General features: G+C 34.2%; 1 protein-coding gene across 6 annotated transcripts in view; it reads left to right on the forward strand.

Annotated features, from left to right (window-relative positions):
* The window catches only part of LOC106661365 (protein phosphatase Slingshot), a 93,834-nt gene that overhangs the window by 7,951 nt on the left and 63,999 nt on the right, over positions 1-21,884 (forward strand). For 4 of the 6 annotated variants that reach the window (XM_014384684.2, XM_014384687.2, XM_024225560.1 and 1 more), the window contains exons 2-3: positions 8,619-8,642; positions 19,561-19,616. In XM_014384684.2, the coding sequence (XP_014240170.1) occupies positions 8,619-8,642; positions 19,561-19,616 (80 nt within the window). The remainder of the gene's footprint in view (positions 1-8,618; positions 8,643-19,560; positions 19,617-21,884) is intronic. The other 2 variants (XM_014384686.2, XM_024225561.1) reach the window with 1 other exon arrangement.

A 21,884-nucleotide genomic window follows, 5' to 3' on the forward strand; every position in this document is an offset into this window, starting at 1 on the left:
CACTTCTTGAAGAATTTCATCCCAAATCTCAACTAACGTAACACTCAGCTCAGCTAAGGTTGTAGGAGGGTTATTTCTTCGTTCTACCCAACGTCCGTGCTCGTACCAAAAGTACTCAATGGGGTTCAAATCAGGGATACGGGCTGGCCTTCAGTGTAAATATTAACGTGTAGAGGGTACTGCATAACACTGGTGGCGGAGTTGGTCTTGCATAAACAAAAATTGTTCGCCGATAGCAGATGCAAATGGTACCACATATTCCTCAAGGATTTCTGCTTTATGTGACGGCCTATTAAAAACGTGTAACTCCGTTTTTGCTTCTAAAGATATTCCACTCCACACCACATCATAACTGAACCACCTCCGAACGACCTTCTTCTGGCAATGTTGTATTGGCCGTAGAGCTCTACAGCTGCTTGAGTTTCTCGATGTCCTTGTGGTGAATGGAGAGAATACTGGGACTCGTCCGAAAACATAGCATTCCTTTATTACAGTTTCTGTCTATGTCGGTGCCCTTTGCAAACTCTAAGCATGGTATCTGGGAAGCACTGGATCCGTTGCTGGACATCTGGGCTGTAGACTCATTTCTACAAGTCGATTTATTACTGTTTCGGAGCTACTGGACACATCCCGCCCAGTTCAAAGTCTTTGAGATGCTTCAGAAGCAGTGGAAAAACTATACTTCAGAGTGTGAATTTTGATAAATCTGCCGTTACACCTGGCTCTTGGTCGTTCCGATCCTGGTCTCGGAGTACACCTTGCAGTCTCCTGGTACCGCTGAAAGCCCAACAGTCGTTTTAGGCAAATCTAAAACTCGCAGCGTAATGCTGATTTCTTCCATCCTCAAGAGGTGCAATGGCATGGGCAACTTCCTCGCTGATTATGGGCATTTTCTTAATAGTTTTATTTTGTGCCATCAGCACAATAGTGACTAAAGGCTTTTTTAAAGGATTAAATCCCTTGTTGATGATTCACATTGTGAAGATTTAGGATTAAGCGGTTTTCCCTCTAATTATAACTATTAAATCATTTTGAATATAGTAAAACAACAAATATGTCCAAAACATTGTCAAATTTAAAAAAAAAAAATCAAAATTTCTGTGCACTACTTTTGAGCAGTGTATTTATAAACTTTGTTTTTCCAATCAGCCTATAAATGTACGAATAATTTTTGGCGTTTAAAAATGTCATTATTTTGTATTTTAATTTAACACCTAATTATTTGTCAACAAATGAAATATGGACATAATTCATATATTTCAAACGTTTTTTCAACATATGTGTAGACAAATGAAATCACATGAACGTATTGATGAATCGTCTAGTTTATGGTTCTAAGAACGTTTTAATTACAAAATAAAATTTTAAAAATGTCTATAAACCAAGTCGAAATAATTTTTTAATATATAGGAATAGTATATATATATAGGAAAACGCCAGGTACTGACTAAACGCAAGGAAGGTTACGATATATTTAGTCGAGGGGTACGAGAAGCTGGATTTGTAATAGGAGATTATATTTGCTGGCTTAAACGTACTAAATAGTGCAATCTAAAGTAAAATTAATGTGAAATGTCAATGCATAGCTCTGCCCTCCGTTCACTTGGTGGTTTGAAAGTTCGCGGTCAATGTGGCTGCATCGATTACCATCCATTGTTTAAATTTATTATTTCTACGGGGAGGATCAGCATATTTCGTTGGATCGTTTGAGTTTTTCTTATTTTAAAATAAGGGGTTTGTTTAAATCAGTAGTCAGCATATCTAGTCATACCTTGCAAAACGCTCTGTTGACTATAATCGGCTATATTCATAAGCATGAGCGTTTCAGAGTCGTTAATACTTTTTTCCAAAAACTAACTTGAGATTAAATTTTTTATTTTATTTTGTAAATCTAACATAAAATCGTAGTTATGAGTCGTTTCTTTTTACATTTTTATGCGGAACTATCGTCTATTATTTTGACAATAAAATTATTTATTTTGTTGTTTTCAGGCTAATTTTAGAACGTATAAAGCCAAATAGTTAAAAAAACTACACTTTCTGGCATTGGTCTGAAAATAACAATGAAGATTAATCATAAAGGAAAATACGAAAGATAATAAACAGAAAAAGATAGCAATAAAATTATTCATAAAGATATATTTCTGACGTTTACAACCTAGCTGATATTTCTAAGTATTCGAATAAACTGTTTTTACTATTGTATTATTATTTTAACATAAACATAAAAAATCGTTAGCCGCCGTAATTTGAAATAATTAGAAGTATACTTTTAATGGTAGAAGGAATAAATTGGGGTTGTCCACTATTCCGCCCGTTATAGCAATAAGTTTTATTAAAATATCGTAATAAAATTACAAGACGTTCAATTGGTATATTTTTTTAAGTTTTTGTCTGGTTTTGAATTTTTTAATTTGGTACCAAATTACCTACTGTGCGAAATAGCTACCAAATGCAATATAGTTTGTTCGTTGTTTTGTTTTGTATGTTAGATGCGTTTTGGAATTTTGCCAACTTCAGTAGTGGGTTTGTGAACACAATAACTCACCGGACACCCACCGAAGATGGCGTAAAACCGAAATTAATGCGTATGACAAAACAAAACAGACCAGGCTTACCAAAATGTTCGGAAACGACCAAGGTACAGTTTAATCTGACGGATAGGTTTTGTAATTTTACTGGTGTACTATTATGTACTATGGTGTACTAACATATGCTTAATGTAATCAAGTCCCCAGGTTTTCGAATTTGTATCGAAAAATAACAAATGTTTAATTGACGAAACGATATTATCCGAACTAAATCTGCTCCTGTTATTTGTATTCTATATTATTGGTTGATCTTTTTTGCACAGTTTACATTAATTGATAGGCGTGCCATGTTGGCGGAAGTAGCAAAGACGAGGGCTGGTAAGATCACGTACACGCCTTCACAGGGTCGGAATATCAAACAGGAGAGAAATGGAGAGTTGGGATGAAGATTTGCGTAGAAAGTACGGTGGAAGATCGACGAGGGCAACGGTTTGAAACCTTGTCCTCCCGACTCGACTCACCACTTTTTTTTTAAAAGGCGCTAAACTGTTCCTTAGCACTTTCATCGCTCTGTTACAAAGTTATACTCCGTCAGATATTCGTTCAACCTCAGTTGTTTATGACTATTGGACAGATAGTCGGCTGTGGGAACGATGTGAATTGATCACTGGTATAATAGACAATGAGGATCTCATGCTCTAATTTCCCATCTAGGAACGCACATCTTTGCTTCCCGCAACGTTATTTTGGTGTTTACTTCCCGGTTTCGTGATCAGAGTTACAGTGTTCAATTTTTAATCCATCTTATTGCATCGTGTTACTTCAAGTAGAAAGTTTTAATTTAGGGTCAGTTGTGTTCAGTGATAATTCTTCTAACGTAAATTTGCTCTATTAAACATTTCGTCGTGAATTCAAATTTTTAAAGAAAAAGTTACAAATTGGCAATAGTAATTGTAAATATTGTAGGATTTCTTTATGGGTCTGCGCGGTGATGCACTTGTCGTTTCCTATCATTTCGGTCTGCCTATTTCGCTCTGACAGACACGTTTCGACATTTAGTGGTGAGTTTGTCCTCTATGCTTTCTCCGTGTATATGTCCACTGATGGTTGGTCAAACCCCATCATCACTAAAGATGGCGACAAACCGAAACACTCCTGTCAGACCAAAACAACGGGGATTGTGACCAGAAACGACCAGATTATACTAAAAAAATGGGAAAATGTAATGTAATAAACTTGACTATAACTAACTTTCAATAAACTGAAAGTTATCGCAACAAAACTTTCTTAAAGTTTAGTTATATGATAATTTATTTTATTAAGATTCACTGCGTGAAACTAAACTAGTTTATAAAAATCTCTCAATTGGAATGGGAATTCGAAGTTCATTTTTTAAATTATAAACTCAACCTAACATTTTATCGAAAAATAAAGACTTTTCCACTATTCGTTATAGATTTTAGTTTTCCATTCCAAACAATTCGACAGAACATAGTAAAAAAGACATTCACTTTCACCTGTTGTTAGAAGCCAAATCGTTGTCGGGATCACTTAATTTTTTTAGCCCAACGAGGGAAAGCCACCCTGCTCGTGGACTGGTTCGCTACACACAGCGTAAAGATAGTTTGTCACAGTATCGATTTTCTTTTGTTTGTTTAAAAATAAATATTTTTGGGTGGCCTTTGGAAAGTTGGAAAAAGTGTAAAACCTCTAAGACGAAAACTCAGGACAAAAAAAATGTACAAAATAATTCAAGAAACGATTTAATTTTTTAAAAATGAACTTTGTTGAATATGAATAGTTTACATTTTTGTATTTTAGCATATTTTTCACGTTAAAGTTTGTTAAATGACGGCCTTTTGGATCCCATCTAACTTACTGATGTCCCCTGTTTTAAGTTTAAAAAAGTTTTTTTTTTCTAACGACCCACAATGGTTTCAAAACCAATGGTAATGCATGTCTTTACCTTCGTAAACAGTTTAAAACAACATTATGTAAACAAAAAAGTAAATAATAAAGACATTTGTCCATTACTCCAACGATTCCTGAACAAAGGAGTCAGATAGGCCCCGAAATGCATGGGCATCGATAAATAAATGCGTTGAAGCAGTTCCCAATTTATTTGTTCAAATCTGTCATCGCAGAAAAGACATTCAACCAAAAAAAGAAGAGGAGTAGAAGTTTGTACAAAGTTTTAAGTAGATTTAAAAGAAATTACGATATTTAAATGAACAGCTTAAAATTTCTAAACCAATACATATTGTACCGTCTATTGTATTCTGAATTGTTTGTCGTTTTGGTACGATAAAAGAAGAAATAATATTCTTTTTAGTTTTTAGAATTTAAAGCAGAATTTTCAGCTGACTTTCAGCGCACTCAAAGTTTGTATAGCCGTTTTAAAATGGTGGTACATGTATGGTATATTCTTAGGATATGTGACATTGAAGTCATGTTTTTAAGGGGAAATAATAGAAAATAGTTATATGCGAGCTGTAGATAGAACTATATTTCTTAAACGTATAGTAAGAAGGTTTGATATAAACTTGACGAATCTCTTGTTTAAATTTCACATGGCTTGCAAATAAATGATCCGCTGTGGAGTTGCATTAATGAGGATCTAATTGAGGCCAGAAGGAAGTGCCGGACTGTTCATATTCTCTAAGGAAAAGAGCATTGACCTCTTCTGACGAGTTTTAATTTGGCCAAAAGAGTCGGTTGAACGGGAAAAAACAAATTTGCACTATTTGAATTTATTTCTTCTCTCGTAGTTTGTATTTGTTGAGAAAATTTGGATAGTTTCTATTTTCGGGCGCTAACAACAACCTGTGTGTTCGTTCACATGACGGAATCGTTCAACCATTTCTCGTCTACTCGCAGGCATACGAAATTTAAGTTTTTCATAATTTGTGTTTTCTGAATTTCTCCAGTTTGATTATAACGTAACAGTTCTTTTAGTTTATAAAATGTTTCGCCGCGCAACTGTTGTTAAATCATGAACCACTTATTGGAAATCAATCTTGGTGCTGTTTCACCCTTCGTACGGCTCTGTACATTGCCCAAGTCTTAGTTTAAATAGTAATCGATTACGAAGTTCTTTCTCCTAGAAACTTAACTTCGAAACTAACAACTTTTTGTAACGTAAAAATTGTGAATGTAAATTGTTTTACATTATTAGAACTAAAATCGTACCTAACATAAAAATCATCAAAAATCATAAAAATCAATCAACATAAATATCATCGACTCTTCCATGCGACAGCTATAATTAGGAATTAAGTTCACTATATAATAGCCAACGAAAGATAATACATATTTATAGAAATAGTAGTGTTACTCATTAAATAAAAAATGGTTATAACAATGATAACCATTGATTTAAAAAAAAAATACTTTCTCTGGGATTCACTTGTTCAGACAATTTTGACACTTTAAATAATATAATGTTAGTTTAGTTGGTTTATACTATGAATTGGCTCAGCAATCGTACAGCTTATGAAAGTATGCAACATGTAATTTATGTTTATAGATAACACATACTTCATTAACTTCTTTAAGAGACAATTAGACATTTTATGAAATGCAAATTCATCTTTATGACCAAAAATTCCATTTTACCAACTATAATAATAGGATTGTGCAAACTGCATAAAAGTACGTAATGTATGTACATGCATAATAAATATTTCATTAACTGTTTTTCGAAGGTCATTATTTATAAATTAACTTGCACTTTATGACGTTCTAAAAAATATCTCATGTTACGAACAATGCTAAAATGATTGTTTACTACATAAAAGTATGTAATATGAACATAAAAGTATGTATATAGATAATAAATATTTCATTAACTTGTTTAAAAGACAGAAATTTCATGTAAATTTTTTTACTCCTTTCTATGTAACCAACAATAATAAAAAAGATTGCTAACTACATAAGTTACGAATTCGATATGCAAAATAGTGGAAAGTCAACATGTTATTCCGCTTTGATTTCCAACAAGAAGTTTTGTCAGTTATATAACTTGATTTTCTTCAGATTTGTAAAATGCCCCTTTTGTGACATATTTAACCGTTCCGGAAGCACAGTTATTAAAGTACGACGTTTTCACGGTATGAAAAGACTTTTTGTATACAGCGTTTAAAAATTAGGTCCATGTGGGCCGGGCGAAGGATATTTTTACAATTCCTTCGTCCTGTACCGTTAAGCTAAATGCCTGTTCAAAGAACTGCTCAAATTCCGTCACCGGTGGAAGCCTGAAATTCCAAGTTTTTTTTTCCTAAATGTGTTAGATAGATGGGTAAACTTAGACGTGAATTTTCGATTTTTTTCACTTTTCAATCTTCAAATTTGCCAGAAATCAACATGTAGATTGTATTACGAATTCTTGGGCTTAAGTGGTTTATAAATAAATGCGACAACGGATCCATCATAGCCAATGGTCGCGATCGTGTTTCACCCATGCCACTGTGAGCGTTTTAATATTTACATCGGTTCTTGACTTATTGACGCATTACGAATGACGCATGTTCTTCACGAATAGTCCTGAAGATGTACAAGAAGAACGGAATATCATTCGATTCGAAATACGAGGTTTAACTTATTGTCGAACCGTGATATATAATTAAATTCACTATTTGCCCAACATCTTCTGGATGGAATATATTTTTATCTTGGCATGACAAATTAAAAATAATTCAATTAAAACATCTTGAAAATACTAAATTAAAAAAAAACTAAACGTTCAGTGTTAAAGTACTTGATGAGATCGAAAATAATGCCCATTAGACAAGTCAAATACGGCAGTACGCAGTACATATGCCACCTCTCATCGAGGAGATAATGGTGTTGAAGTTAATAGTGATAAGAGTTGCATTTTTATTTGCTTACTCCTGTCAAAATAAACCTCTTCTCTCCTCTCTTTTCTAATCGTATAGTCTTCTAATTCGATAAACGTATTCAAATATCAGCATAAATTGTAAATTTGACAACAATGTTCTTACCGAAGAGGTCTTGTCAGTGTTGTTTGCGGTGAATAAAGACTGAGACACTTTTTAAACAATTGACGTTATTTACAAAGTTACAGGTAATTTTACGGTATTAACGATAGGCATTACAATTTGGTTCTGTTTGACTAGAGACGGACAAGGTCTACATGTGCATGGCTTCTTTAGAAGCTTTTTTAAGCTGGTTACTTGTAAGGAACTGGGGTTCTGGGGTTAAAGCCCTTTAGGTAATTACACTCACATCTGTTCTCTGCTGTTAAAATCCCTGAAGTCTGTTCACTCGTTTCCAACCGGTAAAATCTAGCCTTCTCCACTGTTTCTCGAGTGAATTAAAATTTCGAAACTGAAATATTAAGATTTATATTTTCAGAATTAATTTTTTTTTAAATGAATCCCAAATCATTTATGTATCTTTATATCCTTGGAAGAAACGTGCAAAAAAAAAAATTTCTTTAAGTTGAATTAACTACTATTTTTATTGTTAATAACGTTTTACTTAAAAAAAAATTAGAATTGTACATTCATACAATTTTCAAGGCTACGTTTTGACACTTTCACCATAAACATTGCATTCATCATTTTATATGAAACAAAACAAAACTGAAAAAAGAATTTTTGTTGAAGTTGCTAAAAAAATTTGCAGTTACAAATTATATTAGGATAAAGTGTCGAAACATAGTCTTAAAAAGGATTAAAAGACAAGAATAGTAGTATAAACAAAACTATGCAAATATGGAAAAGAGGAAGGAAATATTGTAAGAAAATTTAATTTTGGCATTCATATCTTCCTCATCCAAATAGTTTTTGGCCAACGTTATTTTGCAGTAGCTCTGTAGTATTTTATATTAATTACTGTGAACATTATTTAATAGTTTTTAATTAATTATAATTTTAATGGTTGTGATGAAAAAGCAAGTGTCACGAGCGGGATTCGAACCCGCGACCTTCGGCTCATATACCGCTGCTCGAACCACTTGAGCTATTTAATTAGAACATCTCAACCAAGACCTTAGATTAAAATAATTAATACGGTCAATTATGACTACTAAATACGTAAATGATTTAATAGTAATTTCCTTTTCAGGTAAGTGACCCGTTCTTCCAACCTGTAAGTACATTTCTGTATTAAGCTTAATATTTAAGTAATATACTAGAAAATTATTATAAACGTTTATTTAGCCGTGGTCTTTTTTCTCTTGATAAACGGAGAGAATGCAAAACAGGAGTGAAGAAAAATCACGGTAAATTTATGTGCTTTTGGAATTTGTTTCGGATCATTGTAAAATGTTTTCTGTATAGTTGGGGCAAAATGAAAGGATTATTTATCGAATGGTAATCGATCTAAAATTCGAAATTATAATTCCACGTGTTACAGTTTTGTTGCTCCATGTTTTGCTGCTTAAACCAAACCATCGTCAAGTGTAAAAATTCAAAAATGGAAAAACTTTTCGTCATGAAATAGTTCTGGTATTCGGTTCTATACAAATAAGTGAAAATCTTAAGGATTTAATCAACGGAAAACAAACTGTATAATCGATTGTTAAAAAACTACGAGAATTTCCTATTTTAAAGGATTCATAAAATACAATTCATAAAAATAAATAATCATTTTTCCATTGCTGAAAAAAACGTTCAAAATTTCGACTTTAAAGAATTAATTTTTAAAAAACTTTTTAAATTAACAGTAGTAATTATTTTTTAAAAACGTAAGGACCGCGGAAAATGCCCTTCAACAAAGGGTTTGGACTTTCTATTTAATCTCTAAGATTTAACGCGATACTTCCGAACCTTAGATAGTAATGGACACCATCCGTGGGAACTCGGCCGAAAGAGGAAAACAGATGGTAAGCGGACCGATAAATTCTATCTGGTCAAAATAAAGAGAAGGCCCCCCCCCCGTCAATTCGGAAAGAAATTTGATTCTTCGCAAATTTCAAAAATTGTCAAGTTCGCAACATAATGTATCATACGTTGATGTTATGTTTACTTACACATGCTGCGAGGTCGTCGTATTGCTGCAGACACGTATGTTCGATTTTCTATTTACTCGATGTAATTAATTGCATTTCCCTGCTGGTGGTGTATTTCTAAATGAAAGCTGTAGCTCTTATAAAAAAAAATGTGTAAATAGTAGTAATTTTTTAATTGCGAAATATAGGGAGAATTGAACCTGGTGATATTCTTGCAGGTTTTGCCTGTCACTTTCATCACCTACTTTCATAATTGTATCTTGTCTTAATTTTCAGTGGTTGGTCGTAGATTTATAAAATATGAAATCTTCTGTCAGAACATCTTTTGCAACAATATTTTTTAATCTTTTCATTTCTGTAAACCCCAAAATTTCACGTAGCAACTCAATATCAGCTTGCCCATAAACAGACAAAGAATTGAAAAATATTTATATTGTTAGTTTTTAACTAAAATTTGTGGTGTAAAACAGTGAATATCTACCAAAGCTAGAAAGTAGTAAGGAGAAAAATGTGCAAACATTAAATATTTTAGTTTTAGTAGTCCAGAATCAGTGATGAGAATTATGAAAAAATAATTATTTAAAAAGTACCAAATTTTTATAATTTTTTATGGGAACAAAATAAATGATTAATGGACAAAATATATATTAACTAAAACGCAACCCTCATCAGGGTTGGATTGATTTTTTTAAAAATTTTAACGAGAGTGCAACAGCAGAGGTTATATCAACCCTCGGGGTGCCGGTGTTTTTGAAAAAAGCCCATTTGTAAGTATGTCGGGTTCGAATGCAGGGCCGCTGGATTCGAACCCGGGACCTTTACCTTACAGTGATGAGCGCAATGTCAACGCCTAAACCGTTGCGGCCACCGATGCCCACTTGGCTTGATTGTTGTCAGTCGTTGTGAGGCTTTATTTAACTTTTAAACAATAAGCTCGATGCAATTAAAATCAGCCTTTAAGATTTTAATTTCTTATTAGAAAACGAGGGGTAAGGCCAATTTGAAAGGAAAGAAAACATCCATTCCCCAAGTAAAGCTTTTGAGGATAATATAGGATAATTTGTTCCCTTCATCAGGACTGAAACTGTTTTTAATAATTCACATGGTTAACAAATATAAACATATAATATTGTATTATGATATATTCCTTGAAAACTTGACAAAGGAACTGATTTTTTTATTATTAAATGTACAAAATTAAAAAAAAAAAAATATAAACTATGGGATGTAATATAAAAAAAGTATAGTCTAGAAGACACATGCAGACTGTGTAGGTAGGTATAATATATTGTATGTAATACAATTCGTTAGGACTTTTCAAAGGGGCTGGATATCGCAATGGTACTACACCTAAAAACCTGTCGTTCATCATTTTCCACGGTTTTTTTAGTTCAATCCGTTCATTCATGAGTTTCACAGTCATAAAGGGAGCCGGTAAAAGGCCATTATGTTTCTTGCATAAAATGGTTGTGTAATGCTCCCTCTGTGTGCTAGATGAATCGAAAACATTATGCAAACCATCGCGTGTTGGCCCTTACACGCTTCACGACCTTCTTGTTTTTCGAATGTCTTATGGTCAACGAGGTAAGACGGACCTCCGGCTATAATGAAAAACGCATTACCTTTTTGTTCATTGTCCCGTTTTTTTTCCCAAATTCGCCTCCTGCCCATTTTGTGAATTCGGGAGATAAGGAGCCATGTAGGCAGTGGCGCAATCCTTTTCAGCACTGGGCGGTGTGTTCTGACCTTACGGCGTAAAGTTTTTAAGCAATTAATTAATTGACCTTTGCTTAGTGGTTGACTCATATACCTCACCTGGCAGACTTATTATCTATCCTGTAATTATAATATCTGTCCTGTAATCAATAATATACCTTAGATTTATTGTAAAGAATTTTAAATATTTAACACTAACTATTTAAAAATACTGTATTGTGTGAAAAAGTTGTCTTTTACTATTTAAACTATTACTGACAACAACTATGACAGCTGCTATATGGTAGTAAAATTTTTAAAAAGCCAATGAGTTTTCCTTGATATTTGATTTTTAAGAAAAACTGGATCATGTATTTGTTCTTTTTTACCGACCTCTTTAAACGTAACAAAGCGATCGGCTCTCCTTATAATAAATTAATTATTAATTTTCCTTTTACGCTATAATAAATTTACACGTTTTTTCCAAGTTATATTTTCGCATGGTCAATAAAACCCAAGATAGAAAAGCTTGTTAAAAATGATTCACCCGTCGGCTTTTACGGGCGTAAATATATATTTACCCGTAAACACTGTCTTTGTTTACTTGCCAGAGACAGAAGAAAAGTCTTGTAGCCGAGGATTGTATAACAACTCGAGATAGGTTCACAATAGTCATTATACAAGGCGCACGACGCGTTGAATCTTTATCAAACGACGATAACGCTTCGATACGTTCCCACGCATCAGTATGCCGATGAAAGCACAAATCGTCAGCGATGAACAAGCAAGCAAAGCAGCCACAAATGCTTACAAAGGTCAGAACATAAAGGAAATACCTTCCGACGATTTTGTTGAAATCATAAAAATAACTGTGAGAAATGAGGAAATCAGCGTATTATAGAAGACAAATGCAACACAAATACAAACCCTACGTTAAGCAATGATGGACGGCAAATCAACAACCGAGAGAAGTTGAACTTGCACGAAGCACAAGATGATGAATTTAATTTGAACAATTCTTCTTAATTATAGTTAAACATTGTGCTATTTTAAGCACTTAACAAATTGAAAACGTGGAGGAACTTTGTCCCTTTGAACTCTTGCATTCAACTGGATTGAAATTCAGGAAATTCCAACATCTACGTTTTTCTATATACTATATAAAATAATTATTAAAAGAAAAAAAGATGTTTGTATTGACGGTTCAATCAAGAAGATTTATTAAAAACTGAAACCATATCTATGTTGTTCCTTCCCACTGCAGTAAATACACTGGAAGGCAAAAAAAGTGGCCACCCTAGTTTTTTTTAGTAAATAATTGCAATCGTTATAATTCTTATATAATTACTTTTTAGTTACTGGATATTTTTAAAGAAAAATATAATATATAGCTAAATAATTAAACTGAGTTAAGTAATTTTATCAAAAGTGTTGCTATGGAAACAATGAAGAAAATATTCAATTCAGTACGACGGAGTATTTTCTTTTCTTGCGTTAATCACCGCTTGCATTCGACGTGGCATCGATTTTTATGAGGTTTTGGATGTAGTGCTGTGGAATATTTTCATACTCTTCCAACAACCACTGGGCGACTTTTTACCGTCTTTAAAAACTCGTCCCAAAGGAGTTCGATAGGGTTGACATTGAATTGAAGCCCGTTCCAAGTAGTCACAACCGATCCTAGCTGTGAGGGGCCTTGCATCGTCATGTATATAAATAAAACGTGCGCGTATCTAAGTCCATACAAAGAGAATAAGAAAATAAATCAAATGCCTTGCGACGATTTCTCTGCCACTTTGAAAAAACACTATAGAAAAAGTTGCAAATTGAATGGGTAAGTACAAGGGAAAATAAATTAAGACTGTAAAACCCAAACTGCAGTCTGCAACTCGAGAATGGAGGAGAGAAGTTGTATTCGAGATTCATGATAGGCCATACCAGGGCACCTCATGGCGCCTGATTTTCCTTCCTAGTTGTATGTGAACTATGTCATAAAGGTCTTTGCCTACTAGAACGTATCATACTAGGACCGTAACCGTACCGACACATGCAAATAAATATTCTTTACATCATTTAGTATTAGAAAATGCCCACTACACCGTTACGTCACCGGCCAACACCGTACCGTACCGTGCACGTTCAGTCAAAAATCGGCTGCCGAGAATATTTTGCAGGTGTCGGTCCGTTGTGCGCATCCGGCCTACTGTGTTGCTGTCCCGTTCCACAGAAGTTCTTTGCATTTGACGAAGAGATCTGTGTTTGTGTTCTAGTGTATTGTGAGTGTTTGTGACTTAATGAAAAGGGAGGATGAACAACTAATAGAATATGTTCGTAATTACGAGTTTTTATACAATTTACAACATCTAGTGTTTTTTCCTCTTCCTCGTCCAAAATAATGGCAATCATGGCCAATTCTCGTATAGATAATTTTCTAATAGCCATACTTTATTTAACAAATTCACTCCACAAAAGTTCACAAACGACGCGTTTTTAAAAAAGAAATGCACGCTAGCGACTGAAGCAGGACGGCTACTAAAACGTTTTTACATACGCGTTACAAACGGGTATAGAACGCGGTTCATCCGTTGCAGAGGGCATAGTAGTGACCGGACCGTTTTTTTTTTCGTGCCAGGCACAGTCCTAGTATGATACGTTCTAGTGGGCAAAGACCTTTGTTTGTCAGACTCTTCCATGCTTTCCTGAAAGACAGCGAAATCCAAATGGATGTAATATATCCTTTTCTAACGAGGATGGAATTATTACATTAGATTTAGGCTACAATAAATAGATAATAGGATAAATGGACACTTGTCATTTTTAAATTCACTGGTTTTCGTGGTCCGCTTAACCAATTGAAAAATGGTAAAAAGGAGGGAAAAGGTGGGGTTGAGATGGGAAGTTAGTGTCCGAGTGGATCGAAGTCACGATAGCTCAAGTGGCAGAGTAGCGGCGTATCTAGCCGAAGGTCGTTGGTTCGAATCCCGCTCGTGACACTGACTTTTTTTATCTCAACTAAAAACCTTAATTACTTGTCTTTTTTTTGAGTAAGTCACAATTTACTCACCTGCTTTGTTGTAGAAATGTACCTAAGTGTTTGTTGCCGTGTTAACATGGACTGGCAATTAATTAAAGCGATGACAACGATGTTTAAATTGCAGTTTGTTCTTTATCTGTACCGATCGTTGCCTGCTTTGTATAAAAGGTTATGGGACGGAAAGAAGAAGGTGTAGTTGAACGTGAGGGATTGGGCAAGTAACCCATATGGGCGAAGGCCTCGCAGCCTTGCACGGTACGTATCGAAGTCCTATCAGCAATCTGCGCTTACCAATCTCGTTTGTCAAGGCTAACGGATCCGCAGTTTATTGCTTCTCGGTTAGACGACTCGTTTATATAGAAGAAAAGCATAAATTGATAGTTGGGATTTATAAAAATAAAAGTTGCGTTGAAACATTCTCGCTCCGTACCGATTTTAATTTTATAAAATTTTTGAGGACTATTAAAATCGAAGTGTTGGGATAAACTCTTCAGAAGCAAGACAAGTTCAAAAATTTATTGCGTCGTCGACCTATTTAACCGAAGGCGTGAAGAGAAGGAAGGGTCACTTGGCACTTGGGACGGCGCTAGGGTCAAGGGAGTCAGTAGGATAAGCAAGATAACGTCTCCCACTTTACCTCTGGCCTCACCTCCAAACACAGTTTAGTAATAATAGTAGTAACGTGAGCTTGGCACATTTAAGGATATGTTAGATAGCAAAAACACGGTTTCTTGTACTCTCATTTGACTTTCATGCCCTGGTTCGGGCCCAACCTCTTTCAACTTTTTGGACAAAATTGTTTAAAGATAGAGATTTTTTTAACGGATGAACCTCGCCTGTATGAATTAAAGAGAATATTTGTTTGGGACGCAATGTCGATAGGCAACGGGTTGAATTTACGGAACGGAATTAATCGACTGATTTTGCTATGACGGGGCAATACGCCACAGGTTAATGCTATTTAGAACAAGTCATGGGCGGTGACTTCATTAATCCATGGCAGATTACCAACTCTGTACATGGCTTAGGGTTAATCACTGATTACGGGATCTTTTGAGAAAGTACTGTACCTTTAATTAAACTGTAAATGTTTTTCTTTTCTTATAAACTCGTGTTTAAATTCGACCAGTCATGTGGAGGCATGCTACTGTGGATGCGTTCCTTCTAAGTTGTTTAACCAGTGAATCAGTGTTTTTCTGCCTCTGTGCACAGTCCACAAGGTTCCGTAAACCTTCACGGGTCGGAAATATTCTGATGTTAACGGAGAATCTGAATCCAGGGGTCGTACACTTGACGGAACACGGACTCCGGTTATAGGAAAGTTTCGGAAAACATTACTAGTTTTGGTAGGACATTGAAGCGTTTTTGAGAGAGTTTATTCCGTTCGACTTAGTTCTGCTTCCCCGCATAATTGATGCTGAAATCCTTTCGCCGTTCCGTACCGGACGTTTTGGATGGTCGAACTTCGAAGAAAAAACGAGATCCGTGCTAAATCCTTCTTTTCTTAAAAAACTGCGGATTGGCTGAACTAGGCTTGTAAAAAAAAGAAAATACCCGTTTTCCCCTCTAATGTCGTTAAGATTTCCTTTTTTTACAAATCATCTCTCTAATTGCACATCGTCAAATAATTGACCGGTTAACGAATAAAAAGGGCTCTCTTTATAAATACACAATCCTTCATAACAAACGGGATATTAATATGGGGAAGTAAATGTAAATCTAAAATTATTAACCCTGGATAATCTTGCAACAATTTTTTTCCATAAATAGTGGTCATGGTATTTTTCAACAGTGTTAACGAGCCCTATTAGATACAAATAAGGTATTAACACAACCGTTGTATGGTATTAAATATGTTTTTGGGCTATTGAGATAGTAATATACAAAAGTAAATGACTTGATATTCTACTAGTTCTGTGGTAGTTAGTTAACATATTCAGGAACTCATTCATAGTCTTTCGAATAAATTTTGTGAATATGTTTAATATCGATTAATTAATTTCTTTAAAACCCCAATATAATTAATTATAATTCCTCGATGAAAATCATTCATGAAAAGGGATTTTATCTCTCTTTCACCTTCTTTTTATCGATCCTTCTTTTGACAATTTGTTTCTTTCTTTCTGATTGCTTTATAAACCTTATAAAGTTGTGTGTGGTGATTAGTGATCGTTAGTGGATGATTATTCGGAAATCGTGAGATGCGTTCTGGTGTGACGTAAGTTTCAGAAAAACATTTTCTTTATCGTACTAACATTTCGATCTTTATTGAGATCGTCTTCAGGGCTCAAAGTGTTGTGTTTTTCGTGTAGATGTGTGATTCTTGTGTGTTCTTCACTCTCAACACGATACACAAGAATGGTACAATTACGCAGAAAACAAACACTTTGAGCCCTGAAGATGATCTCAATAAAGTTCGAAACGTTGGTACGATAAAGAAAATGTTTTTCTGAAACCTACGTTACACCAGACCGCATCTCACGATTTCCGAATAATCTTATAAAGTTGCTCTAGTATCTGTTTAAAAACGCCTTGTTTTACAAAACAAAGACAAAAACAAAAATAAGTTTATTTGAATTACTTTACATAATACATAATGCCGAGAACAAAATTAAATGATAATGTAGAACAAAACAATGTAAAATGAACAGCCTATTCTCAGTAAGTGTAATTTGTTCTTGAGAGCAGGATTTGAAAGCTGACAAACAGTTATATGAATTACAAAAATAAATAAAAAACATATTAATACAAATTAATGGTAGAAGTATACATTCAATTATTTGACTATTGTCATTTTATGTAATTTCTTTAACAATTTTTGTATGTATTAATATATCACTTTTAAACATTTCTCTTCTTTAATTACGTGTTTAAAAAAAATTTAAATGTATCATAAGGGAAAAGGAATTTATATCAATGTTGTTGTGATGTATGAATCTTAATACTAAATTACATGAATTGATATAATGCATGGAAGTCTTTACTTTAGGAACAGTAAATTTTATTTACGCGTTTGTTCTTGTAGTGTAAAGGAAATCCATAATAGGTAAAAGTTTATTTTACTTACAAATATTTACTACTTATAAATATGGCCCTTATATTTTTGGCCCTTACTGTCTAAACTACTTTCTTTCATACTCTTTGTGAACACTTCCATTATAAGCAGATTAATAAATCATGTTAGGTAAACCAAAGTCTAACCTTAAAACAGTTTACGGCGGGTTAGCACACCGCGTGCCACCGTCGAGTGTGCTATCAGTTCCGAAATAGCACATTTCCATTACAAGACGACTTGAATTTGACACAATTAGCACAGTATGCATCAATACCACTAATTTATGATGTTTAATTACTGTTTATATTGTTTCAAATAAATAATTGTAGTACTCTGCTTCTGGTATTTTGATTTCAGACTTGTTGCGCAATTTGAGGCTTTGCTGTTTTCCCCTTGGTAGTGGTTGATTTTTTCCAGGATTGTGAATGTGTTCAGAAGGGATGAAAATGTCATTTTAACCATTTTACCGTTTGTATTCTAATTGACGTTCAGAACGACATTAACCTAGCAATAATTAGTCTATTTGTTTTCCATCCCGCGGAACCGGTTTTGTGTTGGGGCCGAGGAAATAGGAGAAAGTGCACAAATTTCTAATTTTGTGTCTACTTTCGTGGGAGAGAGAGAAAAAAAGAACAAGCAGACAGAAATACTGACTTGACAGGGTTTTAATCTATTGCCGAACCAGGGAGTGGACAAGGTGGCGGTTATAGTCTCTTTTTAATTCGCCGGGTTTCTATTTTTTTCTAAAAACAAGCGAACGTTGTTATTTATATTACGATTCCGTACGACAATATTAAACTCAGCGCTGCTCAATTTATTTATACTTAGCAATTATTAAATCGTTTGTCCTCGTTATGAGTTTGCACTCTTTTACCATTTCCTGCGATACGTCATCTGACGTAGGTGAAAGTAATGCAAGTCTAGGTCAGCTACCGCTCTACAGTCCGAGAAGCCATATAAAGGCAAATTCAAACCGTTTTGTTTTCAAGGGCCTGAAAACAAGAAAACGGCCGCTATTTGACGGGTTTTTCTCTATTTGTCTATGAAATTCATTTATGAGTAGGAATGAAAATGAAATAGAATAACTGATGGAACCGTATGATTGAAAAGACCAGTGGATAGAACAAAGGTTATTGGACCGTGCAGGTCTTAACAATGGCTACTCCGGAAACACACTACATTGACCCTTTCGTTTCTTTGACAACTTTTCACATTCTTACTGTTATCGAGCTGTTTTGAAAACCACCAGGCTTATTAAGTATACCGGCCTTGGAATTATTTCGAAACGGGGCAGAAATCGACAATCCAACCGTAGATCCACGCTAGTCGTAATAATTTCAGCATAATAAGGCCGTTAGATTGATATTCAGTCGGGGAAAAATAAATTTGATGAAAGAATTAATTTCAGTTCATTCCACCTTAAATATATTTATGGCAAATTTCTTTTTTTATTATTGTTTACACGTACCTCCAAGTCTTAGTCACTGGTCCTCAACATTACTATGATTTGTGATAAACAGATAAATGATCATTACTATTCTAACGTACTCATAATTCTGTTATGTTTTAGTTTATATTTAAGGCATTAACGCAACTGTTATATCGTGTTAAATGTGTTACTGTGCTGTCAATATATATAGTATTATTATATGTGACCTAGCCTTTTGAAAGTTTCACCTGATAAATCTACGGAAGGTTCTGTATTAGTTTTCAAATAATTAACCTTTTTAAAGTCAAACGTATGCAAAAAGGCAGTGGCGTGGCTAGATTGCTGTAGTTCCTTGTTGCAAATTGTTTCATAAAATTAATGCTTCTACTCTCTGTTTGTTCCTTTCATTTTCAATGAAACATGTTTCTTCATTCTGTTTATTTTTTGAACACTTCCATTATAAGCAAGTGACACGTTAAATAAACAAAATGCTAACTTTACTTTCGTCTCAAAACCTCTCGACTTTAAATACTCTTCACGATTGGAATTATTTACGTGAATACCCCTATTATTGGTAAACTAAATAATTTATGCGAAAGATATTTAAAAAGTAGTAAAATGAAAATAAAAAACGTAAACATCTTGGTCTTTCTCATTGAGAGTTGTCATCGTTGAAGGTCTTAACCATATAAGACCAGTGTCTATATAATCAATGTATCCGTTTTCCTATCGAAACGTCCACAATCTAGTTTTTAATTATCAACTAATCTAAATATTTTTTAAATTAGAATTTTTGCTATAAACTTTTTATTTTTGTTTTTAAGAGTTATTGTTTTTTTCTAGGATTCTGGCGCTGGTGGGTCTCTGGACGAAGAAGATACAACGAAAAATGGAAGAAGGTAAGAATAATCTTTTTATCTAATATATTCATATATTTTTGGAACAAAATCTAACAAAAAATTGCGTGTAAAACTAACAAATACAAAATCTATATCTTCACAATCTTTTTTCGCAACTTGTATGATAAAAATAGAAAGCTAGAACCAAATAGATGCAATGCATGAAAATAACTGCAATGTTTAATATACTTGTTAATGGAAAGTTCCCGTAAGCTTTCTCAAAACTATTCAATATATGTAACGACTTTGTAAAATTTGTTTGGTCGTTTCCGAACATTTTGGTCCGGCTAGTCTCGTTGTTTTGCTCTCAGACGCCATTTCAACTGGCTGGCTTATTTTGGTTATTTCGAATTTGGAGAAATGGTGAAACACGTCTGATATGCCAAAACAACGAGACTAGGCAGACCAGGGTGATCACCATACTCCAGGTTCATCACCCCGGAGCCCCATTTTTCAATCTTTCCCGATGATTCCCAGAGCTTAATTGCGTGGATCTCCGCTTTGATATAGAGAGGAAACGTTCCGAGGGGAATTTTATTAGGGGGAAATTCGGTCCGTTTACACCTGCTCTCATTCCTGTTGTGAATGTATGAACAATTATAATTATAAAAATGAATATATCTTATATTCTTATTGCAAAATATGCCAACACAAATAACATCGATTTTTGTTTTTCTACCGTCACATACGTAACTCCTGAACACAGTATGATACAAAAAAATAGATAATCTTACAAACAATTGTCTCCTGTTTGTTTAATTTAAAGAACTGGATCAATAAAACACCTGAGTGCGTGAATTTTTACAATAGAAAAAACATTATTAACAGAAGGATATTAAAAGGAAAAAATCATCAAATCGTACCAATCTCTCACTTAAAATCAAAATGGTCCAAAATAATCTTGATGTTAAATTCATTATTTCAGACATATATGTACATACTATCTTTACTATATCTGAAATAATGAATTTAACATCAAGATTATTTTGGACCATTTTGATTTTAAGTGAGAGATTGGTACGATTTGATGATTTTTTCCTTTTAATATCCTTCTGTTAATAATGTTTTTTTCTATTGTAAAAATTCACGCACTCAGGTGTTTTATTGATCCAGTTCTTTAAATTAAACAAACAGAAGACAATTGTTTGTAAGATTATCTATTTTTTGTTGTCTGTGGTTTTTATGCCGTTCTTGAACTTAACAGCATAAAGGTGGTAAAGTTTTATCTCGAGGTGTTCGGGGTGATGAACCTGTAGTTGCGTCGTTATTGGTCTTCGTGGTCTATCAGGCGCGTTTCGCCGTCTCACGCACAATTCTGCGGTGTTTGGGTCAGAGGGTGCATGTCTATTGCCAAAATCGATTCGAAAGCACGGTGTATGGCTTTAATGTTTTTAACAGTGACCATCGGACTTGTAGCTTTTTCCCGATCCCGAAAGAAGCTAAACATATAATTTTACCACTTTGCAAAAACACCTCAGAACTAGTTCGTGTACACGAGAAAGTCTACACACCATGCAACGGTTTAATTTGCTGTTGTCATTGTTGATTGTAAGGAAACGATAGTAAATTCGATGGTGGTGTATATCCCGAAACACAGTTTATTTTATCACTGAATTTCCAAATATTTGATATACACTGATCGGCAAAAAATTCCACCCATTTGTAATATAATTTGATTTGTACATATTTTGCTATATTAATCAAGGTTTCACGTTTTTTAACGTTTAGTAATTGAGTTTTTGTCTAAAAAGGTTTAAAAAAATGTAAATTGCTAAGGAAAATGAAAAATAATAGAACAAATAAAAAAAATAATAATAAAAGACGGACAGATAACATTTTTTAGATTTTTAATTAACATTTCAATATCGCGTATTTACTCCGTTTGCCTTAATTACGTCTCGAAGACACCTCGTCATACTTTGTACCAGTCTGGAAATGTATCTTTGCTGGAGGTTAGCCCATTCTTCACGAAGAGACCTTTTAAGATGTGGAGTGCATCAGGCAGTGATGGACTTGCTCTTATTCGTGTTTTGAGGTTCTCCCATAAATGTTCGATGGGATTCAATTCTGGGCTGGCCGGGCTTAGACCCTGATGTTATGCTGTTGAAGGTTCGTTTGCACTATGCGGGTGATATTTGGACGGGCATTATCGTGCATTAGAATAGGATTGTCGCTGATTTCATCGAGGATAGGCAACGCATGATGTTCCAAAATTTTATCCATATAGCGAGTGGAAGTCAAAGACCCTCCACGAACAACCAACTCTGG

Source organism: Cimex lectularius, unplaced genomic scaffold (genome assembly GCF_000648675.2).
Source record: "Cimex lectularius strain Harlan isolate CLEC.00 unplaced genomic scaffold, Clec_2.1 scaffold16, whole genome shotgun sequence".
NCBI classification, from domain to species: domain Eukaryota; kingdom Metazoa; phylum Arthropoda; class Insecta; order Hemiptera; family Cimicidae; genus Cimex; species Cimex lectularius.